The sequence below is a fragment of the Agelaius tricolor genome, unplaced genomic scaffold (genome assembly GCF_023055355.1).
Source record: "Agelaius tricolor isolate 1412-34295 unplaced genomic scaffold, bAgeTri1.0.p SCAF_35, whole genome shotgun sequence".
Taxonomy (NCBI): domain Eukaryota; kingdom Metazoa; phylum Chordata; class Aves; order Passeriformes; family Icteridae; genus Agelaius; species Agelaius tricolor.
The window spans coordinates 2,935,534-2,954,567 of record NW_027269295.1 but is presented as its reverse complement, the minus strand read 5'-3'; the positions used below and the strand labels follow the sequence as shown (position 1 = coordinate 2,954,567).

The 19,034-nt window shown below is 40.6% G+C and overlaps 1 protein-coding gene across 1 annotated transcript in view; it reads left to right on the top strand.

Moving 5' to 3' along the window:
* Positions 1-19,034, top strand: part of TBCD (tubulin folding cofactor D) — a 126,839-nt gene that overhangs the window by 76,226 nt on the left and 31,579 nt on the right. The window contains exons 19-27 of the mRNA XM_071452934.1: positions 1,111-1,191; positions 1,896-1,969; positions 2,821-2,938; positions 3,791-3,851; positions 5,216-5,238; positions 13,553-13,584; positions 15,732-15,794; positions 16,213-16,289; positions 18,483-18,564. Coding sequence (XP_071309035.1) covers positions 1,111-1,191; positions 1,896-1,969; positions 2,821-2,938; positions 3,791-3,851; positions 5,216-5,238; positions 13,553-13,584; positions 15,732-15,794; positions 16,213-16,289; positions 18,483-18,564 — 611 coding nt within the window. The remainder of the gene's footprint in view (positions 1-1,110; positions 1,192-1,895; positions 1,970-2,820; positions 2,939-3,790; positions 3,852-5,215; positions 5,239-13,552; positions 13,585-15,731; positions 15,795-16,212; positions 16,290-18,482; positions 18,565-19,034) is intronic.

Sequence of the window (19,034 nt, the reverse complement as noted above, 5' to 3'; positions counted from 1 at the left end):
TGTTATTGTGTGTTCCTGCAGAGCAGGGAAAGGACCTAGAGATATTTATTTATATATTTATTTATATTATATTTTATATAAATTTATATATCTCTGCTGGCATCAACAACAATTTGAACCAAGTGTCAAATCCTTCTCTAGGGCCCAGCACAGGGTGCTTCTGTGTCCAGTGTTGGTTCAAGTAACTGAGGCCTGGCTGTGGATTTCAGGATTCCCTTTCTGATGAATTCCATAGATATCAGGATGGGAACATGTGGCAGTATTTGGCTTTGCTCTTTGTTTGCCTCTGACTGCACAGAGGTATATCAATGGAACACCATTAGAGCTGCAAATTAGTCACTCAAAAGATCTGAAAAGGTGAAATTATGATAATCCATGAGTCCCTTTGTGCCCTTCTGGCACAAAGTCCTGCTGATTGCTGGGCCTCCCAAGGAGATTTAACACTCATCAGATGTACTGAAAAAACATTTCACTTCACTTGTGTTGACCTTGGCTTTCCATAGTTGATGCTTCTGGAGATTAAAAGTGTGAGTTGGGCAATGCTGGCTCCCTGATTAGTGCTGCTGCTCCCTTCCACCTCACACCTGAGCCCTGCAGCTTCCACAGCTTTTGTCACAATTCACTGCCTGCAGATGTTTGATTTTTAGAAAGGACAAATGGAAAATCCCTTCTCCATTTTGGACCATTGTATTTATGAAGATGTAACATATTTCTGGCACTTATTTTTCATCTGTCTTATAGTTGATATCAGTGATGGGTTTCTCCAATCTGAAATAATTATTCAAGTGAATATACTCATTTGGATTTTCTAGAATGTAACAATGGGATTGAATGTCAAGCTTGTTGTATGTAGAGCAGGTTTTAGAAAGAATCTGAAAGCTTTACAGAAGTGGTTTGAAGTTTTTTCAATAGTTCAGAATATTTCCCATCCTGTCATTCAGCTGCATCTCATTTAGAAGGCACATTTAAGTTATTTTTTGGTTGTCTTAAAGCCAGAGGATTTCTACCTTTGGAATAGGCTGTGCTAAAATGCACACAGATATTGGTTTTGTACTCTCTGTCTCTGGACTATATTTCTAATCTTTATCTGTTTTTTTTTTTCTTTTTCAGTGTGTATATTGCTGGCTTTTCTGAGTATACACAGCCAATGATTGATCATTTAGTTAACATGAAGATTAACCACTGGGATGGGTAAGTTTATAAAATCTAATTATTAATATCCAGGAATTGACTGTTCTGCATAGATTTTTCTGCTTTTGTAGATTATCTCTGTAAATTTTACTCACACCTGGCTTTGCAGCAGCGTTTGACTGAAGAAAGCTGGGCAAGTAGTAGGTGATACCATCTGTACCTCCCAAGCAGAATGTCACTTAAGCAGGTTTATGAATTTTGTCTTTTGGCCATGACCTCAATCTGTTAATAGATTAATAAAACCCATTTATATGGTATATAGTGTATGTGAGGGGTAAACACTGTCACCATACAATTATCCTAATTAAAGCAGATTTCATGCATAGAGATGGTGCTTACTCACATTCAGTGCTCATGGAGATTGAGATGTGTACATATCACACAAGTGAGATTCTATCAGTGCTGATCAGAGTTTGCATCATGAGAAATAATCACAGCTCACTGCACTGTCCCTGCCAGTGCCCAGAACAAGCCCTCAGGTCCCACCAGCCCCACTGGTGTTTTTCCTTTTCTCTTTGAGTCCTTTTCAGGCTGGCTGCTCTTTGGTTTTGTTGGCATTTTTACAGGGGGAAACATAGGATGGACAGGGAGTACTGTAATTCTGAATATTTGTTTTGATTGGGGGCAGAAGTCCCTTGCTCACATTCATTTCTTAGCACATTGCTTCTGCTGACTTGCTAACCCTCAGCAATGCTTTCTTACAGTGTTATTCGAGAACTTTCCACCAAAGCTCTGCATAACATCACTCCCCAGGCCCCTGAGTACATGGCAAACGTGGGTAGGTACCAGCTCAGCTCTGCCCAGCCAGGCTGAGCTTAGGCAAGACAAACCTACAAAGAACTAATAAATCTACTTCATAAAAATTAAGATTCCCCTTGCCACTTAATACAGTGTATTCACTCTGATGGCTTTACCCATTTTCAGGTTTTATGCAAAAATTATAAATCACTGCTAGGTTGGTTTTTATCTGGGGCCTTTGATAGCTGGCTGCACTGGACTCTGCTGGTTCTGAGGTGAATAAATGGGTGCAGTTGTGTCAGCAGCTGCCCCTCAAATTCCCAGCTCTTGCTTTGATGTTGGAAAGGGTGGGGGATCTGTTTTGTCTTGTCCAGCCTGACACCTGCAGTAGAATTCCTTTCTGACTGTGTGTGTGGAACCAGATGTTTCTTAGCACAAGCCCAGGGTCCTTTTCTGAGCCCATTGCACCTCCTGAGATCTGGAAAACCCTGGCAGATTTTCCATGTGGCTGAAGGCAGTGCCCAGCCCCTGAGCAGCTGCAGTGCAGACCTTGCCTGGCTCCTGTCGTGGCCCAGGAAGGTTCCACTGAACATGGAAATCAAATCCCACATGGTTCCCTGGCTGCTCAGCCAGCTCAGTGCCCAATAGTAATTTATTTTATTTATTTTATTTGCTCCAGCCAGGAGGAGGTTGGGAGTACAAAATAGCTCAGTGTGATATGTCAGAATTTAATTCATTAAAACTTGTTTTTCACGAAGTCGCCAGGATACCTCACTTTACAGAAATGCTTTCCCAGTGTTCTTTCTAGGCAGGCAAAATTACATTGAGAGCTGTGATATGTCACTGTGCTTTGTTTAAAAAAGAATAAATTAATTATTTAATCTCTTTCAGTTTTGCCAAGACTTCTGCCTTTATCAGTGGGCTCAGATCTGCACACACGCCATGGGGCAATCCTTGCCTGTGCTGAGATCACCCATGCTCTGTGTAAACTGGCACAAGACAATAATAGGTATTAATGCAACATTATCTAGACTATAAATTTTCCTTTCATGTCTGCTCTATTAAAAACTTCCTGAGTATAATTATGGAAATCTTCATCTCACTGAACTGGGTTTCCATTGAATTTTTGTTTGTTTTTATGAGTGATGCTGAGCTTTCACGTTTTATTCAGTGATTTAAGATTTCAGTCTTAAATTCATAATTAGGAAAGACAGATCCTTTGCTGCCTTACTTGGAGAATTGATCAGTTAAATACAGATTAATTCCTCTTTCCCTATAAGTGTGCTGTCATCCTGGGTAGGGACAGTCTTTTGTCTTCAGGGTTGGAGAAAAACCTCCTCAAGCAGCTCATGGAGTTAGACTGATTATGATTGCTGGTCCAGGTTTATATAAAATATGTCTGTATATTTACACAGACACTTACCAGCAGTGTCCATCAGAAGAATGTGTTCAAGAAAAACAGACAGATCATTTTTAGTAGTAGGAAGTACTTGAAATAGATGGAAAAATCACAGAAGTGGTGGAGTCTAAAAATACAACTAAGCTGAGAAGAGTTATCAGTGTATTGGCAACTATAATTGCCTGTTTTATATATATATATATATATAATATAAAGGCTGTTATTAGAAGTGACACTGATTTTTTATAAGGGTTTTGGAATAGTTTTCTGTATGATGAGGAAAGAGTTTATGTTGTTATGTTTGCTGTACTACTTAAAAATAAATATTGCATATTTCTGTGGAGCATAATTTGAAAATCAAATGATTGGTTTTTTGTTTGAAAGTACAATGCTGTTATGGAAAAACAATTATTTACAGCATGATGAGGAAATCTGTATTAACAGCTTTGTATACTTTTACAGATCTGTTACATACTATTTCACTGAAAAATCATTGGAGGGGCTCAAGCAAATTCACCAAGAGGTTTGTAGCCAGCATAAACCTATTTTTAACCAGGAATGCTGCATGATTTTTAACCAAGATTTACAATCAAGGCAGCTGTTCCCACCTTGCCCAGCCCTGTGCCAAGGGTGAGCCTGGTGCTGGTGGTTTGGCCACCCCAGGCCCTGGGACAGCTTTTTGTGCTGGTCCCTGTGTCTGCACAGGGACACTGGGGGCTCCTCTGCCTCTTGCTGAGCCCCCAGCTCTGAAGCTGGAGATGACATTTCTGAAATGCCTCAGGGCTTGTTTGCTTCCTTGTCCCTCTGTCTTTGCTCTCCCTTCATCCATCCTGAGTGGCTGTGGGGGAACTGCTCAGGGGACATTTAGAGAGCCCATTCCTTGTCCCTGCATCCATAATTTCCTGTTTATAGCTGTCAAAAGTCATATTCTGCATTTCCATTGATGCATTGTCTGTATCTCTGTCTATGCCAGATGAAACCTTTTCCTGCTCACTTCCAAATACTTCTGTGCAGAGAATTTTGCTTAATTTTTCCCTTTCAGTTTCAGTCTTCCCAAGGTGTTGGGTTTTCATCCCAGCATGGAATGAAATATTCCAATATTCCAGACAATATTCCAGCACTCAGGCTCCTGCTGAGGATCTGCAGGACCTTTAGTGCCAGTTCTGATGTGCTGGCAGACTTCACCCTTCACCCACCAAAATCCACAGGTGCCTCTTTAATTCTGGGCACAGCTCAGAGCTGCTGCCACAGGTTGAAAAAGCACCTTTGTCCTCATTTACCTTTCTCATGCTGAGGTGCCTGAAAGCTTGGTCAGCACATCTCTGCACTTACAGTGGCCTTAAGTTGTTGTGGTACAGTTGCATAAAATCTCAATTTTAAATAATCTGGGTTTTTTGGCTTTTACTACATAGAAATGTGATAATCTGATTTTTTACAGTGGCTTGCTGTAACATTAAGAATGAAGTAAGATTTTTCAGTCACATTTAAGCCCTTGTTTAGGTTTTTTCTGTTCAATCTGTAGCTTCCAAAGTTATTTTCAGTGATCAGACAATGAAGTCTATCATCATTCTGAAAGGGCCAGTGGTGGAAAGCAAATCTAATTTTAAAAGCCAAACTTGCTTCCAGGGTATTTGCAGGAGCAGCTTGGGTTTGGAATTCAGGAAATTAGTGTGTCAGTGTTAAGTTGTTTTGTTTTTTTTGAAAACAAAGTTCAAATGGATATAGAGAAGTTGTTTTAAAGAGGTTTTTGCTTTGAATTTTATTTTTTAAATTAACTGAAGTTTTGCACAGCTCACAGTACATGGCATTGCATGTGAGGGGAAAAATGAAAATACTTGGATCAAACAAACTCAATTAAAATATGTGTTACTTTTTTTTCCCCCCCAGCTTTGCAGTCGTCAGTTGTACAGGTAAGAAAAAGATGCAAACCCATCATTTTTCATCTTGGAAAATGTCAGTTAAAGGGAATGAAACCAGGATCTGGGAAAGGGGGGGTGTTTTGTACAATTAGTGACACCCACCCCAGTCCCCCAGGTGCTTTGTCTGCAGAGGCAGAGGGTTCATAAGGAGCTGCAGAACTGGCCTTGAACTAAGGAGCCTTAAATTCCTTTTCCTTTTCCTTGTCCCTTTCCTTTTCCTTGTCCCTTTCCTTTCCTTTCCTTTCCTTTCCTTTCCTTTCCTTTCCTTTCCTTTCCTTTCCTTTCCTTTCCTTTCCTTTCCTTTCCTTTCCTTTCCTTTCCTTTCCTTTCCTTTCCTTTCCTTTCCTTTCCTTTCCTTTCCTTTCCTTTCCTTTCCTTTCCTTTCCTTCCCTTCCCTTCCCTTCCCTTCCCTTCCCTTCCCTTCCCTTCCCTTCCCTTCCCTTCCCTTCCCTTCCCTTCCCTTCCCTTCCCTTCCCTTCCCTTCCCTTCCCTTCCCTTCCCTTCCCTTCCCTTCCCTTCCCTTCCCTTCCCTTCCCTTCCCTTCCCTTCCCTTCCCTTCCCTTCCCTTCCCTTCCCTTCCCTTCCCTTCCCTTCCCTTCCCTTCCCTTCCTCTTTTCCCCCCCTTTTTTCCCCCTTTCTTCCCTCTTTCCCCCCCCTTTTCTTCCCCCTTTTTCCCCCCTTCCCCCCACCTTTTTCCCTTTTTTCCCCCATTTTCCCTCTTCCCTTCCTGTCAGCTTCTCTCTGAGTTCCAGAATTCCTTTCCCCATCCTGTGTGACAAGCAGGACAGGAGCATTGCAAAACGTTCAGGGCAATTTTTCAACTCTTGCGACAATGAAAAATGTAAATGAGTTTTCACTAAGTTGTTTTCAATTTCCTATTTGATGAAGCTTCCAGGAAATTAAGGGATATTGCTTAAGGAACTGTTAAGTAAATGTGAATTAAAACTGGTGTGTGACTTCAGAGTTTGAGTCTAAATTTAAGGAAATGAAATCATAATGACTTGTAGTCCCTAATAACTGTATATGCAGGTGAGGGTTTTTCCTCCTTTAACTGACAACATTTTTTGGTCATTTTTAGCTCATTTCTTCACACATGCTTTCCCTGAAAACAGTAAACCTGAACTAGTTTTTAATGTAATTATTAATTATAGATTAAATTTTTTTTATGCAAGCTTTTTAATCATGAAATTTTATGGAAAAATGATAAAATTTACTTCTGAAGGGGTCATTTAGAAAAATATGGCACTTCCAGCCCTGAGTGAGCTTGGGCTGCTGGATAGGCTTAATGCTGATACTGTATATTCATGTCTTTGTGGGTGGCTCTCTTGGCTTCCATAAATTCTTTAATGTCAGGGTGGAGCTTGGGTGTAATTTGTTTTTGTCATAATGTGCACTTCTTGCTCTTAATGGTATTTATAAGATGCCTACAGAAATGTTTTTGTTCTAGATAAGAGTTCAAATTCAGCTCCAAGCAGGATTGATTCACTGCTGTTTGCTCTCATACTTAGCTGAGACAGAGATGGCTGCCCTAATCCATATTGTAAAATATCAGTGTGCATAAAATATTTGAAAATGGGACAAGAAAAATAAACTAGGTTATAAAAACAAACCAACAATTTGAGTGTTGCTGGGCAAGCATTTAGTGGAACAAGCCAAACTTGTTTCATGATGAGTAATTATTGCACATAATATTCCAAAGATTTCCATTTGAGAAATTGCTACCGGGAATTTTCAGTGTTAAAAACATCTTGGAGGAATGTTGAAAACCTGTGTTTTTTATTTGTAATTCAAAATTTTTAACTGTATTAACAAAGAGCATCTGGCCACATGTCTCAGCTGTTTATTAGATATTTTGCTTTCACTTGTGTCCACTAAACAGCCTTGTCAGGGACTGAAGGGATTTTAATGCTTTGATCAGGCTGTTCTAGGGAATTTTCTTGCCCTCTGAGAAAGGGAAAAGGAAATAAAGGGTAGAAATGCTGGATTTTGGGGCTGTTAAAATATTTTTTTACAAAGTTGCAGTTTATAAATTTTAAGCTGGAAAATGGGTCATGAGTTTCTTGGTTGTCTGATTCTGTTGAATCCCTAAGGACCTCGAGTCAGACAAGAGAAAACCAAAGTGCTGGAATGGAGACATGCATAGAGCTGCTCTACCATCTTACTTTGTTTAGCAATTCTTGCACCATCTTTAACCTGATTTTGAAAAATGGCCATGAATTGTCCTTTACACAATCCTGTTTTAAGTTCTACTGCAGCCAGTGTTGAATATACTCGGAGCATTCAAATTTATTTATGCTAATTGTAGAAAATCCCATCTTCTACCATATTACCTTTTTTTTTTTTTTTAAATACAAATATTTTTCTGTCCTTGTGCAGAAGTCCTCTCTGGTTTTACCATAGTACAAAGGAGCCTGCAAGTCCAGGCACATCAGAGTGTATTTCCTGCCATTAGCCTTGATCCTGACACATCTGATGCACTGGTTTGTCTGGAGGAGCTGGTTGCTTGGAGCATTTGCATGTGCACTTCCAGCTGGGGGTTGAGCAGGAGTTTCTGGGTTTCTGTGTGGAGGTTACACCAAGGCAAATGCAAACCATGCCCTGTAGAGCATCTGCCTCCTGTGCCTGTTTTAGGGCTGTGCAGGTTATGAAGTTACAAAGATTGTGCTGTGTTTTATTTGTTTGAAATGGTATTTTTATATATAAAAGCCTAAGATGAAAACTTGTGGCATCTGTTGCCTTCAGCTGTGTTACCTGGGTTAGGAAATCACTCTGCTGGTTTAAACACAGTCAGTAGCCAGCCTGATTTCCATTCTGCTTCCACTGCACCAGCATGGTTAGTAGCTGCTTTTTTTGTAGCAGATCTATTTCTATTGTGCATCTGAGACCTTGGACTCATTCTCAACACTCCTTCTTTCAAGTAACAAATGATGGGAAAGAGGAGATGGCCTTAAGCTGCACCAGGAAAGGTTTAAATTGGTGTTGGAAAAAAATACTTCACTCAAAGATTTATGCAACACTTGCACAGGTAACCAGGGCAGTGGTGCAGTCACCATCCCTGGGTTTTACCATCTAGAAAACCTGGATTTAAAAGACATAATAGAAAGGGTTTAGTTTAAAAGGTTTTAAGACATTTAAAAGATCTTTTTATAAGGGTTTGCTTTAAAAGGTTTTAACACAAATAAAAGACTTCTTAAAAGTATTTTAGTTTAAAAGGTTTTTAAAGGTTTAAAAGACATGTTAACATGGGTTAGGTTGGTCTTGCCAGTGGTTGGATTCAATGATCTTATAAAGGTCTTTTCTGACCTAAATAATTCTCTGATTCAATAATATGAAAAGTCTTCAAGAAAACAGTATTTTAGTAGTAGTTGTGTTAAGATTCTCTGAACCTGCCTCATCTACTCTGAGGTTCTGGAACAGATGTTCAGTATTATTGTCACTGCTAGAGATGAAGGGATGGAATATTTTCAAGCTAAGAACAATTTCTTGCTCAGATAAACATCACTCTCAGAGGCAGTGAGGTTCTAGAGGAGCAGGCAATCGGCCATAGCTCGAGAGTAGTCACAAGTTCTTTGTTACAAGGCAATCTAGAACTTTCTAAACCAATAGGCAGCTGCCACAGGGTTGATTTTACTTTCCTAACCTATCACCTTTACTTGCTTCTTCTGCACTGTGGATGCTTTTATCCAATGGGCTTCTAACTCACAGGCACACATATGTTTCTGTTATAACTTCTAAACTCTTGGTTTGTTGCATACAACCCCACCCCTACATTATAAACCCTTCAGCATTTGATCAATACAGTTTCTCTGTGACCGTGTTCACAGGGGTCTGAGAATGAGGGAAGAGATGAGGATCTGACTCCATGTTTCAGAAGGCTTGATTGATTATTTTATGATATATATTATATTAAAACTATACTAAAAGAATAGAAGAAAGGATTTCATCAGGAGGCTGGCTAAGAATAGAAAAGAAGGAATGAATAACAAAGGCTTGTGGCTTGTACAGAGAGTCCGAGCCAGCTGGGCTGTGATTGGCCATTAATAAGAAACAACCACATGAGACCATCACAGATGCACCTGTTGCATTCCACAGCAGCAGATAACCATTGGTTACATTTGGTTCCTGAGGCCTCTCAGCTTCTCAGGAGGAAAAATCCTAAGGAAGGGATTTTTCAGAAAATATCATGGCTACATTTCTCACTTACTTATGGCATATTCTTCCTTACAACTATGGAAACATAAGTTTATGATTTTTCTGCTTAATATCTGTGCATTGCATTTTCACATCAATCCAATTTTTACAGATCAAACTCTTCAGTGCCTGTAGAAGTTTCTGTTTCTCCCATTCCCACGGTTGAGAATATTTTTTCTCTTCCTTGTAGCCACTTCTGAGTCTGACTGCAGAAGCCTGAATGGCCAGCAGATGAGGAGTGGCTCTGGCAGTGCAGGGCTGCCTGCAGGTGCTTGCAGTGCACTTTGTGTCTCAGCAGATGCTGCTCCAGCCCTGCAGGCTTCCACCCCAGCTGGATGTGCCGGGACGTTGGGCAGCGCCTCCCACGCCGCGCCCGCGACGTGCCGCACAGCCAGCCTTGCTCTGAGCTCATCCCTGCCTCTGCAGCACGTCAGCTGTGGCAGCCCAGCAGATTTAGGAGCTCGGAGAGGCAGGCAGGGTCAGGGGAAGCGGCACCTTGGGAGTTTCGGCGTTTCCAGCGGAGGAAGGGAGCCTGCAGGTGTTGACAGGTGCTGGGCAAGAGAGAAACTCAGCTCATTTCAAAGGCCTTGAAGGTTGTAACTGATCTGGATGGTTTCAGGGCAAATGTGTTTCTTGGCACGCATCTGCCTAAAAGAGTTTGGTTTTTTTTTAGGCATATGAGCTTAATCAGCAAAGAATTCCAGCTTTGCAACAAAGCTCATCTTAACAGTTGCTCCAGGTTCAGAGGGTTTTATGCATCCAGGGCCTGCATGGCTCTGGGAGATCCTGCTGCACTGTCCTCTGAAGAGCTACAAGGTGAAATTCTTCTGCTACAAACTGAGGTCACTTGGAAAGCTTTTACTTCCATAGAGACAGGATTTCACCTGTAGCATTCTGCTGTTAGAATACAGCGTGGCATAGGAATTTACAGTAGCCTAAACCTTGATGTTTCTCATGTCAGTGTGGTTTATTCTGTGCATCCAGAAGGGCTGGCCATGAAAGCTTTGTTAATCTATTCAGCTGTGCTCAGGGGTTTCCCTTTCCCCCTGGTGAACCCTCTGATAAAGCCATTCTGTACCTCCAAAACCCAGGGAATGTGCAACCTGGGCCTTTAAAGATACCTCAGTTCTATTTGGGACAAAGAGTTCCCCAGGAAAATGCTTGGTTGCTGTTCATGTGGAGGTGAAATATGTGTTCTCAGCTTTCCCAAAATCCAGTATTTACAACTGAATCTCTTCAGCTATTCCAGTACTTCTAACCTCAGATTTGAATATCTGTGAAAACATAGATGCTTTTCAATCCTATACAGCTTCACTTAATGCTATTTTTATTATCTTAAAGAGGAATTCTGGCTTTTGCACAAAAAGCAGCAGGCTTAAAATAATTTAAAAAAATAAATACACAAAAGTACTTTGAACTTCTTTATGCCCTGAGAACAGCACTGTCACTGGTTCTGATTCAAGGCAATGTAATTATAAAATAGATTCTGTCATTCTTAGGTCAGTAATGTTAATTCCTCAGTTCTGCAAGGGTTTATATATTTTATTTTCCACACGTTCATTGTGACTCATCCCAGGATGTTTCCAGGAGAGAAGCATTGCTGGGGAGCTGCACACAGGAAGGAATGCTCAGGAGCTTGTGGGGCCTGGGCACTGCATCAGTCAATTTGCAAATTGAATTAATAATTAAAGCTTGAAACAGGTACATCTAATAATGTGATGCAACTTGTGGATGTGTCTTTGGAATAAAAAAGAAGGAATACTGACTGTACAGCAAAATTCAGAATCTCTGAATTAGGTAGATCCGTATCTTTTTAATTTAGTGAAATACTGTGGAGTGAGATAAAGTTAATAGAAAGATGTGCATCATGTTTGACAAACCAAGCACTGGCTGAGGAAAGATCTTGGGTTATGATAGAATTTTTGGTTCTTAAAAGTGAAATATGGGTGAGCTGTGGAAAGGGAGAACAAAATTATCTTTATTGGTGGACACACAGAGTGTCTGAGCAAGAGCCAACTCAGGGAGCTTTGCAGAGGAGCACACTCAGGTCATGGTGCCACCAAGAGGGACTGGGTTGGAGTTTGTGCCACGTGGAAAAGTGGCCATGCAAATCCCTGTCACCTTTCTGCATTCTTGCATGGGGACAGCAATCCTCAGAGAGGCTCTGAACTGAGTGGAGTTGGTGAAACGCCAGAGGAAGGGGTAGCACTCAAATTATTACCATCAGCACAGCTTGGAGTGGCCTGACTTCCTTCTTGGCAGTGTGAGGAAATGGAGAGGAGCAGCCTTTGTGAGTCAGTTTTGCTTTGTAGTTGGAGCAGAACAGGCCATATCTGAATGCCTGCATCAGCAGACTCTGCTGCACACCAAACACATTTGCAAGGTGATTATTTTATACTCATTTGCAGCAAGGTAAGGAATGGGTGAAGGGAAAATGAAGGGGAGAAGAAGTGTGGAAGAGGAAGCAAGGCTTGCCACATCAGTCACCTGCTTTTGCTGCTGTCTCGACTCCTTTTTTTGTTTTCTAATTTAAATTTTTTAGAAGCTGGAGAGCAGACAGCATGGCAGGAAGGTGGGGTAGACAATACACAGACCTTATCAGCACGAGGATGTAGAATCTCTGCTTGCTTCCTACAATGATAAACTGAGCTGGGATTATTAAATTAAGCCTAATCTATATTGATTGTGGAAAGCAAAAGTTTCTCAATTAAAGGAAGTGCTGACCCATGGCAAATGAGAATATTGTGGAGTTGGCATCTCTGTGTTCCCTGAAACACCAATGAAATTGTTGAGCAGTCAGAAACCCAGAGCATATTACAGAAGGGACCTCCTCATGTGGAATGGAAAAACCTGTTTAAAATGTTCAGGCTTTTGAAGCTCATGCAAAGGGATGAACTGGAGAACAAAGTTGTAGGAGCTGTTAGGATTGCTAACCTGGCCTTCTGAGCATGGCTACTCATTTTATTGTGGGGAGGGAGGAGGAGAGGAGGGAAGAAAATGTTTAAAATAAACAAAAAACAACAAGCACATAAACAGGTTTTTGTTGTTGCTGCCCTTGCTGGGAGTTTCTGCCCAAGCATGGACATGCAAACAGGTGATTAAGGGTTTGGCACACCTCAGGGAGGAAATATTCCAGCAGAAGTGAAGGCAGACAATGAGGAGTCAAGGGAGGAAATATCCAAAGGAAGGGGAGGTCAAAGGTTCACAAAGTGGAGCAGTGAAGCCACAGAGGTGACACTGAGGGAAACCCCTCAGGCATTGCCTGGGGCTGGGGATGCAGGCAAGCAGCACACTCTGCTCACTGGGGCCAGGAGAAGCCCAAGAGTGCAAACAGCCCCTGCCCTTTCCAGGATGATTTTCCCTCTCCCCACTTTCTGCCCAGTTCAGATTTTCTCCTCCCAGTGCTGTTACTGGCCAGGCTCCTGTTCAGACAGAGGAACTGGGCTGAGGTCTGAGCTGGTGAAACCATCCTTGAGGAACACAGCTTTACCCCAGGAGGGTCTGAAGTAGCTGGAGCCATTTGTTTCTCTCCCTTTGCTGATGTGTTTCTTGTGGTGATAAACACAAAATCACCTGGGAGGGGCTTGAGCAGGAAAGGAGAAGGGTGGTAAATCTCACCAGGGGAGAAAACCAGTTAACATATGTGAAAATGGGAACTGGGAAGGGAAGTTTCTACTTAGTTTTACAGAGATGATGATTTTATTTAAAAATTGCATGTAGTTCCTTTTCATTTGTGGAAATCAGAAGCTGGTAGAGACTGCATGACTGAAAAGTCCTTTGGCCAATCTCATGGGTTTGGAATGTTCCTGAAGCAAGTGAAAAGAAAACAAAATGAACTTGACAGTCTTTTTGTTATTCACATTAAAGATTAGGAAGACTGGGAGTGCATTTTTGCAAGAGCAAAGCTTAATTTTCAGGAGAGGTTTGTATAATCATGCTGAAGTCAAGAAAAGTTGGTTTAAAAGGAAGCAGAGTTGATCAAACACAAAACTGTGGGTATTTTGTGCTCTGCTTTCATTCTGAAATGCTCTTGAGGTGCTTTTTGCCTCACAATGGGCAGTGTGCACAGGTTGCCTGTGGTGGTTGTTCTCTGAAGGCTGTTTCTGCTTTGCAGGGGTTTAGGTGGAGAGCTGATGAGACCAGCTGGTAAGTACAGGCTGGGCTGGGCCAGCCCCTGAGGGGCTCGGAGGAGTTTGGCTGTTGTTGTTGTGTTTCCAGTTTGTTTTGTGTGTGCTGTGTTGAATGTGTAAGTGAAGTCTGCACAGTAATTAAGAAAAGATGAACTTTGGAGGCCAAACATCAGATGGGTGCAGCAGGACATGGGGTGTCAATAATAACCAGTGCACTTGGAATAACTCTGTGTAAGAGCTGGAGATGGTTCTGGGCTCTGTGTCACACTGTGTCCTTCTGCTCTTGCACACAGTGGAGTTTTTTCAGGGTTGAACTGTCTTCTTTCAGTGATTTACTCCAATTCCTCTCCAGAAGAGATACAATCTGCACTTTTAGACAGAAACCATGGTGGAAATCATGATTTTATCATAACACACGTGTGCACAGAAGTGAAGCACAAAGACCAAATAAACAACAGTCAGTGGGGAGTGTGGCACCACAGAAAAGATGGATTTGGAAGATTGTTGTGAGCTGAAAAAAGGAAGGGTGTTGCAGGAAAAGGTAGGCTGGGTGGATGAGGAAATGATGCCAACTTGGTTTCCTGCTTGTGAGCTGAATGAAGGAAGTGCTGCAGAGCAGATTCCAGCTTGGAAGGTCTGAAACCATCCAGACCTCGTGGGTGAAAGTGCTCCAGCACTGAGGTGGAAGAGAAGGGGGATTTGAGTGAGATTTGACACAAAAATGCAAGCTGAAGGAATAGGTTTTTGTGATATGTTTTAGCTTTTAAGCAGATGAACGTTTTATGGTTTTGGAGAAATACAAATGGCAGTATTTTGGCATGATAGGAGTGTGTAGGTGGAATGAGAGAAGAATTGAAAATGTTCCACAAATTGCCTGCATGTCTAATGAAGATGATGGTCTCAACCACAAGAGAGCACAAAGAAGTGCAGAGAGCTAAGGAGGAACCCCAAGAGACTTGGGTTTAGTCACATTGCACTTGCCTGTGAATAAATATCAGCACAGAGAAGCTGACAAGGTACTGAGAGGATTCTGTGTGGCATTGCCATGGTGAGGAGTGAGTTCAGGAGTAGATTTGGAGCCCAGTAAGTTGATTATAAATGGAGGTGATGAGCTGTGTACAGAGCCCAGAGGAAGAGTCAAAAATCAGGTTGTGGGAGGAGAGGAAAACAAAACAATGGCATTATTTTATATTGCACCTTCTTCTGTCCTTTCTCTCCTCTCCACCAACCCTAAAGCAGCCAGGCAGTGACATGGAGCTGGACCAATCTCATTTATTTGAGCTGAACCTCAGGAGCTGAAAGATAATGGTATTCCCCCAGTGCTGAGTGTTCATTTGAGCAATACATTCAATCTGTTGGACAGAAAATTTGCAGTGTTTACTGTGCTAATCTCCATTCCCCAAAAAGCCTCAAAACATTTAAAGAAATATAATTCTCAAAATGGGTTTGTAAGCAGTACAACTCTCTTAAATTCATAGATGAAATTTGCAGTGTTTACTGTGCTAATCTCCATTCCCCAAAAAAGCCTCAAAACATTTTAAAAAAATATAATTCTCAAAGTGGGTTTGTAAGCATTAGAACTCTAATAAGTTCATAGATTAAAAATAATGAGGGCTTTATTATGAAAAGGATGTGCTCATATATTCCAAGTATCAAAGGAAATAAAGTTGCATCCAGTTTCATAGCTCCCAGCTGTGTGCAGTGAGCAAATGCCACTCCTTGGAGGTTCAAAAACAATGTCAATAAGAGGTAGGAAAACCTGTCATGTATTTTTGAATAGTTTTTAGTGGCTGTAGTATTTTCCTTGTCTCAGTTGTTTACTGTCAATGATGCTGCACTGCCATTTCTAGGCTGTAGAACAAAAAAAGGGGCTGATATGTGTGTGCACACCTTGAATGGCAGAGGGGGAAAACGTCTCCCCAAACAAGGGATTTGCAGAATTGATGGGAGTAACTCATGTCAGAAGACAGTTACTGCATCCTAGTGATTTCTGTGCAAATGTCATTTCCTTCCAGTTTTTAATTTCCCCTAGTTTGAATATCTATTTGCAAATATTCTTAAAATTAATGCTGATGTAACTTCCTGTGCTTGTCTCTTCAAAATTGCTACAATTTCTCTTTTCTGGGAGGTATTGATCTTGTTATCAAACTTATTTTCTTACAGTCTGCACTTTAATTGAGAAGTTGTCACTATCAAAAATGCCATTTAGAGGAGATCCAATAATTGGTGAGTCCTATTTTTAAATAACTTTCCATGACTGTGGTAACTATTCACTAAATTAAAGTATTAAGAAATTATGCATTTCAAAATTAATGGGGTCGGCTGGTCTAACACATTTTTTAAAATTCCAAAAATATAGACAAATACTGCAGCAGATGCTGATGCAGTTTGAAGATTTGGTTTTTAGCTGTTGACAATAAATAAAATGTGCAGTCCTCAGCATCACCAGGCATGGGGGGGTCACTGTGGACATGGTAATTCAGACTGGAGCACCTCTGCTGGGAGTCAGAGCCTTGTTCAGGTTGGAAAACCAAGGATACAGGTTGATCTGTGTAATTCCTGGTCTATGTAAAAATTAAATAGAGAATATTGAGGTTCAGAAAGTAAGAAAAGTTCAAGCTGTTTGTGTTCCTTGCTGTTGTAGGTGGTTGGCAGTGGTTGATAAATGACAGCCTAAGACATCTCACTCTTGTTTCCAGTGCTGCACGACAGCATATAAAGGTACAAGAATTTCTCCTCCTTCACGTGGTCACATGAAATACAAAATTAGAAATTTTAGAAATTAGAAATACAAAATTAGAAACTTTTGCTTTCCTTTGGTGGAATATCCATAGCATCTTATTGGTTCTTGAATGCATGTTTCTTAGATGTGTGAGAAGGGGTATTTGTAAAAGTGCATTTTGAATTCCTCCAGATTCCAGTGGACCTTTCTGATTAATACTTGAGCAGTTATCCCAATGGTTGTTCCTGTCTGTACTTCTGGACAGGGTGGTGGTGCTGGAAGCTGCTCCCTGGTGGCTCTGTGGTTTTATTTAGAAGGTGTTTTGCTTCTGTTTTGGTGTACCTGTAATATATATGGTTTCAGAGAGCTCTAGTGACAATTAAAAATACTCTGGATGATGTCCACAGGTACCCTGTGAGCTTTGCTGTGAGTTACCAGAGTTATTCAGGACAAGCAGCTTAAATTTTCATTCAACTCTGCTGCAAATCCTTTTTCTGTGCTCTCAGAGTGCTCTGATTCTGAATATTAAATCCATTGATGGATGTGCCTCATGCTGTTTTATTTACACCATCTTAACACCTCCAGTTATTCACCTTAATTTTCCCAAGAAATCCCATGGCAGTTTGATCTCTGCTGAATTATAAAGGCAATTTCTGTCTGCCCTGCTAGAGCTTACAGCCAATCTGAATTTAGCACACTGTGTTCATTGTGTTAGGTGTTAGTAATAAGATAAAAAGACATTCCAGGTATCTCACACCTCATCCTTTAAAGCTTTCCTTGGGAGACAGAGGAGAATGGAGTTATATCCAAATTACTGAAGGAAATTTTAAAAAGAAATTTGAATTCTTAGGATATTCTTTTGGTATTAACATTTTATTCAAAGTACTGGTATGTCTTATAACTGGAACTTCTAAATTAAAAGCTTAAGAAGAATTAATTATAGGCCATAGAGAATTTTAACTTGTTTGGTAAACATCACCTAAAGCCAAACAAAGTGTATTTAGTAAATGCAATTCTCACTTATTTCTGCTTCTGTTTTAGAGAGAAATAATTGTAAGGGCAATGCTTAAGATGTTGCAAAGTAATCTTTTTTTCCTATCATACAGTATTCTCTTCCAGTTTAACTTCCTACATTTAAGGTGAAAACCATTTCATTTAGAAAGTGAAATATCTGAGCAATCTGGTCTGGTCCCAGGCATCCCTGCCCAGGGCAGAGCTTGGATAATTTGGCCTTTAAAGGTCCCTGATCTACAGCAGTTGGATAATTCTGCACATTTTGCTACTGTTATCCCTGTGGTAGATAGAATATTGTTTAGGTGAGTGCTGGTTTTCTTCCCTTGATTTTGCATTGAGAACTTGTCTGAGGTGTCTTTGAGGGCAGAATGAATCAGCTGGGCAGGATTTCTGTGTTACAGCTGAGATTTCTTGTACCTGGAGAACATGAGTGTTAATAGGTATTGTGCTGTTAACATGAAGTGAACAATGCATAGCTGTTGTGTGCTTTCACATTTATTATAATTTTGGGTAACATTATATTATCAGCTGAAAAGTATAATTCAGCCATAAATTCTATTATATTATGTATTCTATTACAAATTCTATTCTGTGCTTTCTGAAATAGCAGCTGAGTTATTTTGTGTTCTGTATCAGTGACTGAAACTTCTCTAAAAATGAGGAGGCTCAGTTATGATGCACAACCATTTATCCTTTTTTAAGCCAGTTAAGATTAGGACACAAAGCCTGTGATTCTGGATCTTTGGGCTTCTTTGTTTATAACCCTCAGCCCATGTTCTTTTCTGTGTTTCCTTTCTGTAGCTCCCTGGGGAAATAGGGTTTGTTTCCTGTCAATCTGACATCAGTATATGGATATATATGAAATAAGGTGGAATAATGACTTGTGTGCTTTGTGGTGCTGTGTCATCCTGGAGGTCTTTCATCTGAACTGAAAATACATTTCATACATTACTGTTCTTGTTTTAAATGCTAATTTACCTTACTGGTCATATTGAAGGAACAAGATAAAATCTGGTTTTTCCTTACATAAGTTTCCTTGCTAAATCACTATTGGGAAGAAATAATAAGAAAGAAAATGCCAGTATCTGAAAAGAATTTTTTTTTTTAATCCACCTTATTTTTCCTTTAAAATTTTAAGATATGAAGTGAGTAAATGCATTTCTGTGCCTTTGTTGCAGGAGTCTGCAGTGTCTGCACTGGCTGCTCTGTGCAATGAATTTTACATCAACGAGAGGGGAGAAGCTGATCCAGCTCTGCAGGGTAATGATTCATGTTTAACACAGGGGCACAGAGTGCTGGGCTGGACAAAACTTGTACTTTGGAGGCATTGGACAGAACAAGGAGGGGCAGCACTGGGTTTAAAACAACTTCAAATTCTTCAGGAAAAAATAACTGGCAGCTGAAAGTTGTCTGAAAAAGGACAACTGGAATTGTAGGAAATGTTTCATTTCCTCTGTAAATGCTGCCTTTAGACTGGAGATGAGCAGAAGGTACCACAATAATGAGGCAAATTTATCTTACTTTTCTGTTCCATACTGTAAAACAAAAAAACCCCAATGATTATGCATGTCTAAAATCTTAAGTTTTAACAAAGTGAATCTTTTCCACATCCTATTTTAATAAACTCTGCCAGAGATCATGGCTGATTTACAGGAGAATTGCTGAAGGATAAGGAAAGGATAGAAAAGGACAGCCAGAGTTCTGGTAAATGTGCATGTGTTTGTTTTTGG